Source organism: Ranitomeya variabilis, chromosome 1 (genome assembly GCF_051348905.1).
Source record: "Ranitomeya variabilis isolate aRanVar5 chromosome 1, aRanVar5.hap1, whole genome shotgun sequence".
Taxonomy (NCBI): Eukaryota; Metazoa; Chordata; class Amphibia; order Anura; family Dendrobatidae; genus Ranitomeya; species Ranitomeya variabilis.
Genome location: NC_135232.1, coordinates 810,479,567 through 810,498,426, shown reverse-complemented (window position 1 = coordinate 810,498,426; position 18,860 = coordinate 810,479,567). Strand labels below are relative to the sequence as shown.

At 41.8% G+C, this 18,860-nt stretch overlaps 1 protein-coding gene across 3 annotated transcripts in view; it reads right to left on the bottom strand.

Moving 5' to 3' along the window:
* BMP2K (BMP2 inducible kinase) overlaps positions 1-18,527 on the bottom strand; it is a 335,672-nt gene extending 317,145 nt beyond the window's left edge. For 2 of the 3 annotated variants that reach the window (XM_077274475.1, XM_077274485.1), the window contains exon 1: positions 17,713-18,527. In XM_077274475.1, coding sequence (XP_077130590.1) covers positions 17,713-17,863 — 151 coding nt within the window. In that variant the 5' untranslated portion in view covers positions 17,864-18,527. Of the gene's footprint in view, positions 1-3,800; positions 3,835-17,712 lie in introns of those variants that run through there. The other variant, XM_077274495.1, reaches the window with a different exon arrangement.
* Between the last annotated feature and the right edge of the window lie 333 nt (positions 18,528-18,860).

Genomic DNA, 18,860 nt, shown 5'->3' with positions numbered 1-18,860 from the left:
CTCTTGGGACAAGTTCACACAAGATGGCCTCTTGGGACAAGTTCACACAAGATGGCCTCTTGGGACAAGTTCACACAAGATGGCCTCTTGGGACAAGTTCACACAAGAAGGCCACTCGGGACAAGTGCACACAGGAAGGCCACTCGGGACAAGTGCACACAGGAAGGCCACTTGGGACAAGTTCTCCCTGTGCAGACAGGGCAGCCACAGGGATAGGTTCAGTTCTGACCTCTGTATTCAGCCCCCAGTGGCAGATAGGTACCGTCGTTGTGGCCACGAAGTACAGGTACCGCAGATGTGGATTTGGACACCTCCAAAAGTGGTCACAGGAAACAAGGACTAACTATGGTGGACCAACGGGGACACAGGATACGGGATACTAGCAGACGAGGGATGGAGGACCTGGCAACATGCAGTTGCATACACACCAACCTCAGAACTACACTCACCGGCCACTTTATTAGGTACACCATGCTAGTAACGGGTTGGACCCCTTTTGTCTTCAGAACTGCCTCAATTCTTCATGGCATAGATTCAACAAGGTGCTGGAAGCATTCCTCAGAGATTTTGGTCCATATTGACATGATGGCATCACACAGTTGCCGCAGATTTGTCGGCTGCACATCCCAAAGATGCTCCATACAAGGCAGGATGGATCCATGCTTTCATGCTGTTTACGCCAAATTCTGACCCTACCATCCGAATGTCGCAGCAGAAATCGAGACTCATCAGACCAAGCAACGTTTTTCCAATCTTCTACTGTCCAATTTCGATGAGCTTGTACAAATTGTAGCCTCAGTTTCCTGTTCTTAGCTGAAAGGAGTGGTACCCGGTGTGGTCTTCTGCTGCTGTAGCCCATCTGCCTCAAAGTTCGACGCACTGTGCGTTCAGAGATGCTCTTAGGCCTACCTTGGTTGTAACGGGTGGCGATTTGAGTCACTGTTGCCTTTCTATCAGCTCGAACCAGTCTGCCCATTCTCCTCTGACCTCTGGCATCAACAAGGCATTTCCGCCCACAGAACTGCCGCTCACTGGATTTTTTTTATTTTTCGGACCATTCTCTGTAAACCCTAGAGATGGTTGTGCGTGAAAATCCCAGTAGATCAGCAGTTTCTGAAATACTCAGACCAGCCCTTCTGGCACCAACAACCATGCCACGTTCAAAGGCACTCAAATCACCTTTCTTCCCCATACTGATGCTCGGTTTGAACTGCAGGAGATTGTCTTGACCATGTCTACATGCCTAAATGCACTGAGTTGGCGCCATGTGATTGGCTGATTAGAAATTAAGTGTTAACAAGAAGTTGGACAGGTGTACCTAATAAAGTGGCCGGTGAGTGTATATGAGTTTCTCAGGCACCTCCCAATAGCGAAGGGTCCCAGCAATTAGCTGGGAGACATCATGAAGGTGGACACACATTTAACTAAATGCCTAACAGTAGTTGGTCAGAGATATATGACCCCGAGGCTGCAGGGTCTAGGAGAGGGGAAAAGACAAGAAACAGGGTGCAGATCTAAGCGCAGATTATTTAGTTCAACTCAATTTTCAAAGGCTAAATTGCTCACCTTTGATGTGGCTTGTGTCATAGCGTATCGACCTTTGTGGTCTGGATGAGATGCCTTGTCTCCCTGAGATGCAGCTATAGTCCGGATACAACGGATCTCTCAGCCAGGAGACCGTGGAGTGAAGTTTAGAAAAAAAGTTCATCCAGTCTGTTCAGCGCTCCCAGGTAACAGGCACCAGGCAATACCTCTGCCTGGTGCCTGTTACCTGGGAGCGCTGAACACACTGGATGAACTTTTTTTTCTGAACTAACAGTAGTTGCTGGGAGCATTTACCATGTGCGTGCTGCACCTTTAAGAACAGGGGAGCACATGCACCCTAGGCACGCCACCGGGACACAGTGCGGCGTACACAGAGGAGTCAGGAGCATGAAGGGGATCGCTCTGAGTACAGGGGCAGTGAGTAAACCGGCGTCCCTGCATGGAGGGGAAAGCATGCAGGAACGCAAGTAATAGCGCTACAGCTGCCTGCATATGATTGAGCAATATCATAAGGGGGAGAGACACCCACAAGGCAGACTCTCTGGGAGACCTATGTCCTGCCCTTAGATCTTAACATCTCATTTACAAAAACATGGATTTCTCTGGAACAAGACATCGGATCACAGATATCAAGGTATCATTTTATTCAACTTTCAATGACCTGCATGCCCATATAGATGATAGGAGTGTCGGTAAAGTGTCCCTAAAGTGTAGTATGTGAATACACCTTTAATAGATGTCAGGTGATTGAGGGTGTCTAGAGATGAGCAAGCACATAGCTTGAAATAAGCAGCTGTCAGTCGCCTCTTGTGTGGACTTACCTCTCCTGAGAACAAAAAAGATTGGGGTTAAAATAACAACACATTCAATTCTTTTTACTCTGACAATGGCTGTCAAAGGAGATGTTGGATGCCCCTATAAACACCAGAGTTAGTGAATCCACGAAAAATCAAGGGGGTTCAACCGACTTGGCTCTAATATCTATAGGGAATATTACTCATATATTAGGTCTATCATAGTTGAATATGTATTGCGATACATACTTCTCTGGACATATGGAATGGAAACAGTCATGGAGATGAATGGATATGTTCAACTATATATCACCCATTATTCTCTGTGCAAGACTGCGCAACATAAACATCAGAGTAGGGAACCTGTTATGTTCTAAATTCCCACAAGGGTCACTCGGCATTTCTCACATAACTGCAGACATGGATACAATATGCGCCACAAAGGCCTATCAAGAAATCACATTTTAGGTCAATTATAGTAAATCCCAAACCACCAAGTATTATATTAATAATGTTTATTATAAAATTGTGTAAGTACTGCCAACCCACCTTGTATCCCCCTCCCAAAGATTAAAACAAATCTGGCCTTATAGTGAACAAATGAGAGAGACAGCATTCAAGGCATGGCTTGCATGACATCTCCTTATGTCGAAAAAAAAATCTTTGTGAGTAAGGCTTTGTATCCATAGCAACCAGACATTCTCAAATAATTTCAAGCAATATTGGGAAAAAAAAGCAGACCAGTGTGGCAGGAGTTTAAAGATAACCTCAAAGTCGACTGAACAATGGGCAGGTTGAATCAGGGCCTGGCTGCATGACTGCATACAGGTACGTCTTACTCTAAAGTGCTCCAGCATTTCAGAGCACTTCCGCCAGGATTTATAGGGAGAAACCTGACTAGTCCTGTGCTCCTAGCTCCCAGCCAGCTTCTCCCCGCACCGCTATATTGATTGACAGGTCTCTATCATATGAGAACATATGTAAAAACCTGTCTATGAACTAGAACGGCGTGGCGCCGGGATAGTCTCATTTCTGAGTATGTCTCCTGAACGGCTCTTCAGTGTTTCACAGAACAATATACCAAGCTGCAATTGTGCAGCCAAGCTCTGATTCATGCTGCCTGTGCACTGGGCAGCATAGTTTTACCTTCAGCGATTTAGGATTATTTAAAAAAAAATTGAGTACTACAAATTCTGTTAGTCCATGAGAAACACTTTGCAATTACTACTCTTTATAGAGGCCCTGATGTCCATCTCATTTCTTCTCAAAATGTCCTTCTTATGTGCCCAACATCAGTAGTCGCATATTCCCAAGAGCCAATATCAGTACCTGTATCTTGTACGTGAGCGGTAAATAATCCAGAGAGTAAATTACCACTGCAGTCAATCACTGGGCTACATTGTCTCGTCACGACTACCTCGGCAATTACCAGTGCAACCTGTTAACACATCTGAGACTTACCGCTGCAGCCTGTTAGCATCTGAGGAACACCAGTCTATGGATCAAGATGCAGCTTTCTCCTTCCTCCCTGCAGTTCACAAATACAAGTCTAAGCACATGGAGGCCAGGTTTCCATTACGGCAAGTGTAAAATAATAAAAAAATACAGATTACTAGTCTACCAGTCCGGCAAAAATTAACATCAGGTAATAGCTGAACATATACCAAGACAAATGAGCCTTAATAATGGGAAGCCTGGAGTGATAATTCAATGTAAAATTTCACATCACAGAATTTTGGGGAGCACATTATCAATCACTCTAGCAGACAACTGTCTATACAGCAAATCTCAAAATGCTTAGCCATAAGACTCAGGACAGTTACGGAACAATAAAGTAAAGAAACTGACCACCCTGGCTTTACACACAATTGCTCAAATTCATCATTGTGAATGCTCCTGTTTTTGGTTTCGTTTTGTGCGGTTTTTTTATTTTGCACTCAATTCATTATTTTGCTATTTTACATATGCTGACCCGATTTTGTTTTTGTGTTTTTCTCCCTTTGAGGGCAGAGTCTAATAATTCCAGATGTTTTAGCCTCATTTATCAATAGCAACTTTTTTAAAAGTCGCAAAATTTGGCACAACTTCACTCCACTCTATGCCTTGGTCTATGTTTGAGTACACCAGGTTTTTAAAAGTAAAAAAACACTTGAAAATAGGATGCACCAAATTCATGAATAGAGTGCGTGATTTTGAAGAATTTTGGGCCAAAAATAGCAACTAATAGCATAAGACAAAAACGTATGCGACTTTAAAGAACAAAAACAAAGATATGATGCATAAGTAAGACTTTGTCAGATACACAGAAGAAAAAGCAGATTACTAGCAAACTCCTAAAAGGCTGGCGTATTGTGTTTTTGCACCATTGGACGGAGCACATTTGGTTCTTAAAACCTATAAAAATCCAAATGAGCCATTTAAATTTATAACCCAAATCTCTAGACAACCCACAAGTACGGTACAACAGATAATTCATCAAATATTCATCAAAACTGTAGCCAATACTATATCCCATGATAGAATGTTATATACAACATTAAAAACAATATGTAAAAATCAATATAGAATAAATCTAAGTAAGTTTTATAAAATGAAAACAATCTTCACAGTTCTTTGTTCAGAAAAAAAAATATGTAAAGCAGATTTAAAAAAAACCAAAGCACTATATAGCAAGTATAAAGTAGATAAGGTACCGTAGTTTCCACTGGAAAAGTAGCAATTGTAAACAGTGCTATATAATAGGATTGCAATATATTAAAAAGGATAAAAATTGTGATGGGAGGACTTTTATAAATACAGCACCTTGGACGCATCGCAAGGGAAGTATTGGTTCTCCATGTAATTTGATATTCCATTTTTTACTATTTTTTCATTAACTACTGAAAGACATGTGTGCTGTCTTGAGAGCTGGGGTACACTTTTAACCCCTTCCCGACAAACCGGCATATATTTATATGGCGCCATGATCGCGTGGGCTCACGCGATCAAATGTGGATTTCAGCTCTATGTTCAGCAACGCCCACGATCAGCTCTAGCACTGATCGCGGGAGTTTAATCCCAGTGATGTCGCTGTCAATAGTGATAGCGTCATCTGCTCTCATGAGCACAACGCAATGAGATCGAGTTATGCCAGTGGTTTCCATGGCGACTCAGGGCTGAAAGATGGCCGCCATGGTCATCAAGGGATGGTGGTCATGCTCAAAACACAAGCTGACATGCCTGCTCCCTGCTTGTCAGACGCTTATCTAATGCTTGCAATCCATGAGTAGTGCAGATTATTAAATAAGTGATCTGTCAGTATAAAGTTGATGTCCCATCCTGAGACAATGCAAAAAAATATTTAAAAAAAAATCACAAAATAAAGAACAAAAAGAAAAAATACATTTATGTAAAAAAATATATATAAATATATAAATCTCGTATCCCTGTAGCCGTACTGACCCGAAGAATAAAGAATAAGAATCTTACCACATGCAGAACGGCATTAAAAAAATTTAAAAAACAATTCCTGCATTGTTGATTTTCATTCATTCAGCCTCCCAAAAAACAGGATAGAAAGCGATAAAAAAAATGTCATGTGCTCGAAAATGGTATCAATAAAAATGTCAACTAGTCCTGCAAAAAACAAGCCGTCACATGACTCTGTGGGCCAAAATATGGAAAAAGTATAGCTCTCAAAATAGGGCAATGCAAAAATGCAATGAAAAGAGTCTTTTAGGGAGTGACAGCAGCCAAACCTGATTTAAATCTGGTATTGCTGTAATCGCACTGACCCAAAGAATAAAGTCATCTATTCACTTATACTGCACAAGAAACTGTGTAAAAAATAAATTAAACCAATTCTTCACCTGCTGATTTTTTTTAATTCTGCCTTCCAAATATCACATTAAGGCTAGGCTCACATTTATCCTGGGCTCTACACTGAGCGCTTACAACGGGATTTCTGTGTAAATCTCTGAAATACGTGATTCAGACAGAAACTCCAGTGGAAGATTACAAATAATGAAGCAGATGGTGGAACTGTGGATGCCGTCTGGCTGCCTATGATCCTACGGTGTGTCTTTTTAGGCGTCCATAAAAGTGCGGTCCTCCACAGTTTTGTTCACACATGAAAAGGACACTGCTGAACAGAGGCCAGAGTAACTCTGCTGCCACATTAGGAATGGATCCCTTGGGGGGTTTCTTCTGAATCACGTCACTCAGAGATTTTGATGTAAACCCCGATGTAAGTGCTCACGGTAGACCACGGATAAATATGATTTCAAACATCATGTAAAATGATCCCAACAAAAGCTTAAACTCAGCCAACAAAAAAAGCAAGTCCCCATCCAGGTCCGTCATCTGTTAATGGAAATATAGGGGGTTTCCACGTTAATAGTAGTACAAAGCCTCTGGAAAAGTGCTAAAGCTCCTCGCCCCTTAAAAGAAAGTCAATAAATTCTTCACTCCCAAATCCAAATGCCCCGCCCTTCTGATCACCAAAGTGTGCCTAAACGACATTTAGCATCCACGTTTGGCATTTCTGTAGCGATGACAGACTGCCTAATTTACAGGTGCGTGTCTTCAGAAGCATGAGCTAGGCACTACCACATACTGGTGACTGCAACGTACTGGGGACTAAAATATTCTGGTCACTACAATGTACTGAAAATATTTAGAATTGAGAGTCCTCAGTGGTTGATACCTTTTAATGGCTAACTGAAAAGATGGTAACAAATTGCAACCACTGAGGATTTGTTACCATCTTTTCAGTTAGCCATTAAAAGGTATCAACCACTGAGGACTCTCAATTCTAAATATTTTCTATCTACTGGCTAACACGGTACCAAGATATATATCTTTCCTGTATTACAATGTACTGGTCACTTTCCAGAAACAAGCAGCAGTGGATGTTGTGGAATGAAAACTGCAAACACCCATGGAGTCAAAATCTTCACTATACCTGTAAATAAATTCCCAAAGAGGTATACTTTTCAAAATGGGGTAACTTGAGGGGCGATTCTGCTCTTCTAGCACTTAGGGGCTCTGTATATGGAGTCTTCAAAGGATTCTAGCAAAATTTGTGCTCCAGGAGGAAAATAGTGCTCTATCCCTCTTGAGTTTTACCGTATGGCTAAGCAGTACTGTACAGCCACATATGGAAAATTTCCATATTCAACAGAAATTGTGGGACACATTTTCGTGCCATTTTTACCCATTTCCCAATGTGAAAATGTAAAATCTGGGGCTAAAACAACATTTCGGTGTTAAAAATGTAATTTTCATGGCTCAACGATATATAAACTTCTGTGAAGCACCTGGGGGTTCAAGGTGCTGAACACGTATCTAGATACATTCTTTGAGGGGTCTACTTTCCAAAATGGGGTCACTTGTGGGGAGTTTCCTTTGTTTAGGCACATCAGGGGCTCTCCAAACGCAACTTGACACCCGCACAACATTACATCAAAATCTGCGTTCCAAAACGTCACTCCATCCCTTGAGCCCTGCTGTGCATCCAAACAGTAGTTTACCCTCACATATGGGGTATCTTCGTACTCAGGAGAAATGCACAACAAATGTTGGGGTCCATTTTACCCTATTAACCTTGTGAAAAAAAAAAAAATTGGGGCTAAAAAACATTTTTGTGGGGAAAACGTGATTTTTCTTTATTTTCACCACTCAACGTTATATTAAACCCTTATAACTTCCTAACAATTTTTTTTTCTTCGGAAATTGTGTTGATGTAAAGTAGACATGTGAGAAATGTTATTTATTAACAATTTTGTGTGACATACTCTGTTTTAAGGGCATACAAATTAAAAGTTTGAAAATTGCTAAGTTTTTGACAAATTTCCGATATTTTCACAAATAAATGCTAATCTTATCTAACAAATTTTACCACTATCATGAAGTACAATATGTCACAAGAAAACAGTCTCAGAATAGGTGGATCTGTTGAAGCGTTCTAGAGTTATTACCACACTGGTCAGGATGGCGAAAAAAGGCTTCAGGGTGAAGGGGTTATATTACTAATCTACAATATGAACCCTTAAGGGTTAAATGAGTTTCACTTTTAATAAATTTATCTTATAAAACTATTAAATGTTGTGGCTAGATTATTACACATACAACATTGAATAATACTTCAAGTCTTGTTCACAAACTCCTTCAAGGCAAATTAAAGGATCTAGCGAGGACAGATGCATAGTGCAATAGATATGCAGCGTGTTATTAGCCAGCAGGAAGTCATCAAGTTGAGATGTAAACATACTAGCTGAGTAGGGTGCCTCTGATGGTAGCGCCACCTGTGTCCTCATCAAGTATGCTAACTGAACGACATTCAACAGGTAGTAAAATAGTTGTGGAATTTTCATGAGTACAAAAGAAAAAAACCTAATCTCACATACTATAAATAATGCAGCCTTTTCTTTGCCTATGTCGGCTTCTGGATGAAAAGAAAATAACTCATCATTAACATATAATCCTGGAGTTCCCTATGAACATATTCCAACTTTGTGCACAAGAATGAAAAGTTACCATTAACCACCCACTAAAATTATACTCAATACCAGCTATGACAAAGTAGTTTAGCAGACACTATATGCAAAGCTTAACAGGGTGTCCCATAAAAATATAACCACTGTCAATATCCACTGCTCAGGACCTAGCTTTGTCAATCAGAAAGGAAATCTACCTACGGTATATTTTTTATTATTATAGCTTTACACATTGGAAATTAGAGAATATTACTTTAGTAGTAAGCTTCAGTGCACCACATCTGTACAATATATTAATATTAAAAGCACTGATCAGGGTTATTGCCACGTGTAAGAAAGTAAAGGTAACAGATGGGAACGGAAAAGTGATTCCATACATTCCTTTCATGTGCCTACATTTATTACCAGTTTCCATGCTGTGTTTCCTTCCATTTAAAAAGTAGCAACAATTAAATAGACAGAAAAAAGGTGTAGCATTCTTTTACAAAAATCTCATCCCATCAATGCAACTATGGTTATTAGACATGAAAACAATAGAGCAAGGATGGTGGCAGATCCTAGAACATGGTCACACCATCCACACAACTGCTTGGAGACCAAGACTAGGGCCAGTTTCACAAATCTGTGTTTCATGGCATAAGTACGAACAAGCCAAGATACAGTACTGGCCAGTTCAGACACACCTGTTCATGCAATGGTTTTTCTTGTACTAATTGAAATGAGCATATTGCAGATGCAGACAGCAAAACCATTTTTGGAACACATGAAAACAGAGTAAAACACACATGAAACAAACCTGAATGTGTGTTCAACTTTAAGATTCCTCAAAGTACAATCTATTTACTCTGATGACAGCTTTACACACGGTTTGCATTAGCTCAACCAGCTTCATCAGGTAGTTATCTAGAATGGCTTTCCGATAGTCTTCAAAGAGCTCCCAGAGGTGCCAAGTGCTTTTTGGCTGCTTTGCCTTCTTTCTGAATTGAAACTTTATCTCAATTCAGATGAGGATGGGCAACTATGGAAGCCATGTCATCTGACACAGCACTTCCTTGGTGATCTTTAGCCCGGAGCAACAGACCTCTCCCATCTGGGGGGTCTGGCAGTGCCCCATCTGTCTGTACGTCTGCACTGGTCAGCGATTCCGCCAGTTCTGAGGAAGTTACAGCTTCCTCTCTCCTCATGGCTGCAAGTCAAGCCTCTCTACTGCTGCTGGACCAGCCCCAATTTTAACTATTTCTGTCCCTGACTCTTTACATAGTCATTAAAGGGGAACTTACACAATACAAGGTATAACAATTACAGCACATACATTACACAGTACAATACAAATACAGCTCAACGTAATACATGTACATAAAGTGCTCGGGGGGGTCACAAGAGAGGAGGAGAGGGCACTACTGAGGGGACCGACCACCTCTTTACAATTTCACAAATAAACTTTTGACGAGGCATACCTGGTCATTGGCAGCCAATCTAAGAAACTACCTAATGAAGCTGACTCTGAAAATGCCAAGAGTTTGAAAAGCTGTCAGAGTAAAAAGGAGGTGCTCTAAAGATTTAAAGTTTAACACATTTTGGTTTGCTTAGTCTATTCTTTACTCCTTGTTTCCATATGTTTCTTCATAGTTTTGCGGATTTCAGTTTCAATCCAAAATAAGCCCATTTCATGGTCACCTGGACTAATTACTAGGATGCTGCATTAACCAGATTAGGAGCTACATACAAACTTTTGTAGTTTAAAGCCATATTCATCTAAAGAACCATCTTAGAAATAGTTGAAAAATCACCGGAATTTCCCTTTCAACTTGTGAAATCTCTAATTTATATCATAATAAAACAATTACATTGTTTGGAAACTTCAGTGCTATTTCCTTGAAATGGATGAAATTAGAGACAAACTGGCAGATTTCCCACATTTAATCATAACTCCTAATTCCACCATGATGTAATGCTGTTACTTTTATATTTGGACAATAAGATTTATACCTAGAGAACAAAAATCTATAAAACGCTCCCCGACTTGCAAAATGACATGAATCTGAAAACATGGTGTAAATGATGCCTTTAACATGTAGATTCTCAGGTATTAAAAACTAAATATTTTGCAAAGTGTGAAAGTCGACAAAGTTTAGTGAGGTTCTATTCGCAGGGAACATTGCTCTTGCATGTATTCAAAAAGAATGTAAGATGTTTGAAGGGGTATTCACAAAAATCCCAATTTGGTATCACAATAAGGGTATGTTTCCACGGTCAGGAAACGCTGCTTGTTTGACGCTGCGCAGAGCTGCAGCGTCAAACCAGCAGCGTCCAGATGTTCCAGCATAGTGGAGGGGATTTTATGAAATCCCGTCTCCACTATGCATGGAAACCCGCACGCGGCGGCCCTGCGACTCCGGACATGCTGCGCATCTTTTCAGATCGCAGCATGTCCGTACACCTTGCGGGGACGCAGCGTCCCCGCAAGGCATATCACAGGGCGCTATGGGAGAGAGCGATCATCCCGGATGTGAAGAGTTAACACATCCGGCATGATCGCGTCCCAGAAAGGGGGCGGGGCTTAGCGCCGAGCGGCTTCGCCGCTGCGGCGATACCGCCGGCCATCCTGAACGTGGAGACATACCCTAATGTAAACATATATTTATTCATTTGTGCTAAGGGTGACCCTCAAGGCTCCATTTACCCTTCAGTTACCATTGAAACCGTCCTTTAGTAGTTGCAGTTCATGGCAGATCAAGTCTCTCTCGGCTAGCTTTTAGGGTATGTGTCCACGTTCAGGATTGCATCAGGATTTGGTCAGGATTTTCCATCAGTATTTGTAAGCCAAAACTAGGAGTGGAACAATTAGAGGAAAAGTATAACAGAAACACATGCACCACTTCTGCATTTATCACCCACTCCTGGTTTTGGCTTACAAATACTGACGTAAAATCCTTACCAAATCCTGATGCAATCCTGAACGTGGACACATAGCCTTAGCCAGCATACCTTAGCACTGGATGTGTCCACTGTAGAATGGAGCTTCTACTATGAGGGGATGATGCCACAGAAAGGATTGGAGCCCCCTTCATTAATATGTGGGAGTTCATAACAGAAAGCAGCGGTGGAGGAGTGATATAGGGTAGGATGGGCTGTATACAGGGAACTGAGAAGAAAGTTATCCTGTTAGGGGGCTGAGAGGAGCAATGTTGCAGGATGGAATGTAATATATAGAGGCTGAAAGGATATACAGGTCCTTCTCAAAAAATTAGCATATAGTGTTAAATTTCATTATTTACCATAATGTAATGATTACAATTAAACTTTCATATATTATAGATTCATTATCCACCAACTGAAATTTGTCAGGTCTTTTATTGTTTTAATACTGATGATTTTGGCATACAACTCCTGATAACCCAAAAAACCTGTCTCAATAAATTAGCATATCAAGAAAAGGTTCTCTAAATGACCTATTACCCTAATCTTCTGAATCAACTAATTAACTCTAAACACATGCAAAAGATACCCGAGGCTTTTAAAAACTCCCTGCCTGGTTCATTACTCAAAACCCCCATCATGGGTAAGACTAGCGACCTGACAGATGTCAAGAAGGCCATCATTGACACCCTCAAGCAAGAGGGTAAGACCCAGAAAGAAATTTCTCAACAAATAGGCTGTTCCCAGAGTGCTGTATCAAGGCACCTCAATGGTAAGTCTGTTGGAAGGAAACAATGTGGCAGAAAACGCTGTACAACGAGAAGAGGTGACCGGACCCTGAGGAAGATTGTGGAGAAGGACCGATTCCAGACCTTGGGGAACCTGAGGAAGCAGTGGACTGAGTCTGGCGTGTGCAGGAAATGGACTACAGGTGCCGCATTCCCCAGGTAAAGCCACTTTTGAACCATAAACAGCGGCAGAAGCGCCTGACCTGGGCTACAGAGAAGCAGCACTGGACTGTTGCTAAGTGGTCCCAAGTACTTTTTTCTGATGAAAGCAAATTTTGCATGTCATTCGGAAATCAAGGTGCCAGAGTCTGGAGGAAGACTGGGGAGAAGGAAATGCCAAAATGCCTGAAGTCCAGTGTCAAGTACCCACAGTCAGTAATGGTGTGGGGTGCCATGTCAGCTGCTGGTGTTGGTCCACTGTGTTTCATCAAGGGCAGGGTCAATGCAGCTAGCTATCAGGAGATTTTGGAGCACTTCATGCTTCCATCGGCTGAAATGCTTTATGGAGATGAAGATTTCATTTTTCAGCACGACCTGGCACCTGCTCACAGTGCCAAAACCACTGGTAAATGGTTTACTGACCATGGTATTACTGTGCTCAATTGGCCTGCCAACTCTCCTGACCTGAACCCCATAGAGAATCTGTGGGATATTGTGAAGAGAAAGTTGAGAGACGCAAGACCCAACACTCTGGATGAGCTTAAGGCCGCTATTGAAGCATCCTGGGCCTCCATAACATCTCAGCAGTGTCACAGGCTGATTGCCTCCATGCCACGCCGCATTGAAGCAGTCATTTCTGCCAAGGATTCCCGACCAAGTATTGAGTGCATAACTGAACATTATTATTTGATGGTTTTTTTGTTTGGTATTAAAAAACACTTTTATTTGATTGGTCGGGTGAAATATGCTAATTTATTGAGACAGGTTTTTTGGGTTATCAGGAGTTGTATGCCAAAATCATCAGTATTAAAACAATAAAAGACCTGACAAATTTCAGTTGGTGGATAATGAATCTATAATATATGAAAGTTTAATTGTAATCATTACATTATGGTAAATAATGAAATTTAACACTATATGCTAATTTTTTGAGAAGGACCTGTACTGGAGGATGGGCTGTTCACAGGGGCTGAGATTAATTGAGCCGCTTGTTGCCTGCACCTGAGAGATCAGTGCTGTGAAGCTACAAAATTTGCTCTATAGATGCATGTGACTGATGATCATCTGCTGTATGCAGTGCTGTGGAGTGGGTAAGAAAAAACCCCTGACTGACTCCTCAAATTCCTTGACTCCCAACCCCCCAGCACTGGTCACTACTGAGCATGTACATAAAGTGCAGCACAGATTCATCTCAACTAAAAGCCGAGATCCATAGATCTGGAACAGAACAGACATTAAGGGTATGTGCACACGTCAGGATTTCTTGCAGAAATTTCCTGAAGAAAACCGGAAATTTTCTGCAAGAAATCCGCATTTTTTTTTTTGCGTTTTTTTCCCGGTTTTTTTTAGCATTCTGCAAGCGTAATTAGCTTGCAGAATGCTAAAGTTTTCCAAGCGATCTGGAGCATCGCTTGGAAAACTGACTGACAGGTTGGTCACACTTGTCAAACATAGTGTTTGACAAGTGTGACCAACTTTTTACTATAGATGCTGCTTATGCAGCATCTATAGTAAAAGATAGAATGTTTAAAAATAATAAAAAAAAAAATAAAAAAAATGGTTATACTCACCCCCTGCAGACAGCCGATCTCCTCAGCGGCGTCCGTTCCTATAGATGGTGTGGTTCAGGACCTTCGATGATGTCGCGGTCACGTGAGCGGTCACATGACCGGTCTCGCGACCAATCACAAGACAGCGACGTCCTGAACCACACCATCTTTAGGAACCGAAGTGGCAGCATGCAGCGGTGAGAGGCGGGAACACTCCGGGGGCCATCGAAGGTGAGTATATGACTATTTTTTATTTTAATTCTTTTTTTTTTACCAATTATATGGTGCCCAGTCCGTGGAGGAGAGTCTCCTCTCCTCCACCCTGGGTACCAACCGCATATAATCTGCTTACTTCCCGCATGGTGTGCACAGCCCCGTGCGGGAAGTAAGCAGATCAATGCACTCCTAGCTGTGCGGAATCCCCGCAATTCCGCATTTTTAATGAACATGTTGCTTTTTTTTCCGCGATGCGATTTTTTCGCTGAAAAAAATGCAACATTTGCACAAAAAATGCGGAATACACTGTAAATAATAGGAGGCATATGTTAGCGTTTTTTTCGCGTTTTTATCACGTTTTTATAGCGCAAAAACGCGAAAAAAACGTGAAAAATACTGAACGTGTGCACATGGCCTTACAGGACATTCTTCCAAAAAAATTTACAGCACATCCTGCATTGAACTACTGGACCCAATGATTATATATTGTCGGAGTCAGTCCATTTTATACAGACTATACATATCTATGTATTTTATGTGTATATATCTATTCTATTCCAACCTGTCACTCTGTGATCTTACTGTATGCGGCATATGAATTGCCGGATTTTCACAGGACACCAATGTGTAAAAATCGGACAGCACTTGCATGGTCATGCGATTTTTTTTCTCGCACCCATAGACTTGCATTGGTGAGTCTCGGCTGAATCTCGGTGACAATCCCAGCATGCTGCGATTTTAAACGCACGTCGAATACGCCTGAGAAAATAAACAGTGATGTGAGCTGTCCCATAGATTAACATTGGGCAGAGTGCTATGCGATGTTTTCTCTCATAGCACTCACCTGTATTCTACACTAGTGTGACTCCGGCCTAAAGCTGATCTAAGAGACTGTTATGTCTGTAAATTGTGGACATGACTGGCTCCGTGTGCTCATCAGTATAGCAGATGGATGCATAAGCAGTCTGCTACTGACATGCCATAACCTGGTTCTTAAAAAGTACATGCAACCATTTTTTTTTTCACATTAGTTCGCATGAGAAAAAGCTATTTTTTTCGTGTAGACGGATATGAAAAAAAATCACTTGTGCACACTGGTTATTACTGCACACTGGCCAAATATACGCTTGTCTGAACGAGCCTTATGAGTATGTGCACACAGGGCATACATGCATTCGATTTCCTATATCGATTTTACAGATGGGAAATTCGCTGAGTATTTCTGTAGTAGAAAAAGATCTCACTAAAGCCGGATTCAGAAGATTGCATGTAAATATTTTCCATTTTTCATCCAGAAAAAAAAGACGTTTTCATCTGTGTTACCTTCAGTTTGTGATTTTTTTTTACATCTGCTTGACGTATTATACATCAGCAATGTAAAATATAATAATAGTCCACATACAGTTTTCTATGTTAATAAATGGAGTGGATCTGTAAAAAAATGGATGGTTTATATAATTGTTGTTTTTTTTAATGCACCCATTGAGCTGAAAGTAGGAGTCAAATCTGAAAGACGAATCAGACTAGCGAATGCTGCGATTTTTTATGTTCATGTGTATTACACTACTGACTTGCCTTAGTTGGTGTGCGGTCTGTAAGCCGTCCATTTTACAAAAGTGCAGCACGCAAATGTATAATAATAAATCCACAGAAGGTCCATTTATGGTGCGGATGTAACTGTACCATTTCCCCAATGAAATCTGATGCAGCAATTGATGCTTTGACTTTTGCTAGAATTTTCAAATATAATACAGCTAATCCCTGTGTATTGACTGGAAAATCAGCGGCAAAGATTAAAGTTCTCAAAAACGAAATCTCTGGCAGATTTGCCGACAGCAAACCCATGGCTTGTGACCATGACCCAAGAGACTACTGATGGCCCTCAAAGTAATGACAAGAAATATTTCAAAACTATACCAATAAATAATTATATTTTGTCATGTAAGTAAATTCTAGATGCTCTGATTGATAAAACATAAAAACTATTTCCTAAAAGGGGTATTCTCAAGTTTTCAAATTTCCTAAATGATAGATCTTCAGCAATCAAGAAGTTATCTTCTATCTATTGGGACTCCACCTCTCACAAGAACGGGGACTCTGAGGAGCCATGTGAATGGAGTGATGCTCATGGTCAATCATCTGGACTTTTGTTACGCTTAGCTCGTCTTTGGCTCTCCCATTAGAATGTATGGAGCGGAAGTGTGAATGTTCGAACACCATGCCATTTACACAGGGCTTCCCGATTCTCAGGATCAGTGGAGGTCCCAGTGGTCGGACCCCCAGCAATCAGGACGTTATCCCGTATTCATGGAATAGGAAATAATTTCCAAAATGAGAATTCCCCTATAAAGCACACCTGTCAGCTGATGTATGCAGTCTGAACCAGCATGAATCAGCTGACCAGTTCCCTAAAATCTATGCTCAGGAAACTATCCCGTATGCGATCTTGCATCTCTATATGTTATACTCTAAAATGATGTGGCTTTTCAGAGAAAAGATATTTGAAAAATTGGTAGGGAACAATATGCAGTACCCTAGCAGCTTCTCCTGCCCTGCTTCCTATGACTAATAGGTCTCTCCCTATTTGTGCGTATAGGGAAAGACCTGTCAGTCAAAGGAATCAATAACCAATGCTTCGGATTCATGCTACCCATAGTTCGGGCAGCATTAAATTAGACAACAGGTTCTCAATCATTTTTTATATATATTTTGGGGTCCAACCAGTGATCTACTGCAACATGATTTTCTCAGTAGACATAGGAAAAAAAATGGGGATCTAAGCATGCAGTCTACACTGATAAGTCATCAATAAAAGTTCCAAATTCAATATATAGAAGAACCCACCTCCTGATCTACAGCCAAGACCCCAGATTGAGAACTCAGGCCCCGCATGTTACAGGCACAGTTACTACAGTGTCATGCAGAACATATAGAACCTCTTTATATCTACATGGTCATTTTTAAGCTACCTACGGTGATGTTGAGTGCCTTACTGAGGGATGGAGGGGAGAGGAATCTGTGTTATAGCAGTTTCTGCTTTATGTGTCGGTACGTCTGTAGCAATATTACAGTACAATGGAAGAACACTCCCTGCCATTGCACAATCACACAGTGCGACAGGGTCACTTACTGCACTGAAACTTGAAAGGAACTATGTATATATATCTATGTGTATATGTATACATTTATATATTTATTTATTTTTATTTTTCCATCCTGCTATAGCAGTATATATGACACATAGATAAAATAACCATAAAGTTACCTTCTGCCACCAGCTCTTCCACGGTGACTTGGTGACGGCCAACAGTGAACCCTCTGCCCACAGTCACCCCTCCAGAAGATCCAGTACCCAGGCTCGGTCCACCGCCTCCACCACCACTCTCTGATTTTGGCATCCGAGAAAACTTCTTCATGGTGCCTTATCCTTATGCAGCACCAACAGATAACACACCAGCAATATTGGCACCAAAGCTGGCAGAGTAAATAAAAAAAAGCTCCCTGGCACACTCAGCAAATATGCCCAGGCACAAGGCTGTCACATACACACAAAGGCTGCGTAACACACAGCAGCAGCAATCACACTAATATAAAAAAGGGAATCACAGTGTCTTACAGTAGCAGCCAAAGAGGGCACTGCCTACATACACAATAGAAATGCAAGATAATGCAACTAGGCAGGAGAGGGTGCCACACTGCACCAGCAGCATGCCAAGCACCAGTGCCAGCCACTCACATCTGTGACCCAGAGCTAGGGAACTGCAGCCTGCATGCCCTGCAAACAAGGCAGTGCCCCATCACCTCCCCTGCAGCCTGTATGCCCATCTGTCACACACACTGGGTATAGGTGTGCCTGCGCCCTCCCTCTGCCCGCAGTCCTGTGCCCTCCCTCTGCCCGCAGTCCTGTGCCCTGGGTTGCTCACTACTAGTAGTTGTTGGTTTCTCTGGCTGTTGAAGTGCTGGAAACGGAAGAGGAGAATCCTAAGTTCATCCATTCAGAGGCCAAAAACCTCCTCCTCCTGCTGCTGCTAGTGGCAGCTCCTCCCCATGGCCGCCCAGGAAACTGACAGCAGCAGGGAGGGGAGAGGGGCACACGTACTGTACATGATGACAATGCTGAGGAGACAGGAGCGCAGCTCTTCTTAGCCTGCACCGTCTGACGAGAAATGGAGCTCTGCCCAGTAACTTGCTGGACTAATGCAGATGAAAGCGCCCATTGCCATCAAACCAGGAACTGGGGTGGGCACCAGGGTGGTGTTAAGTGACTTTTGGACCACTTATCTCACTTAGCAGGCATAAAAGGGTGTTCCACATACTAATATTTAGGGCTCATTTCCACATGCGAGTCACACATCCGTATCTCGCATGTGGAAACCAAGCTCTGGCGCTGGCACTGTGGAGCGGAGCTGTGCA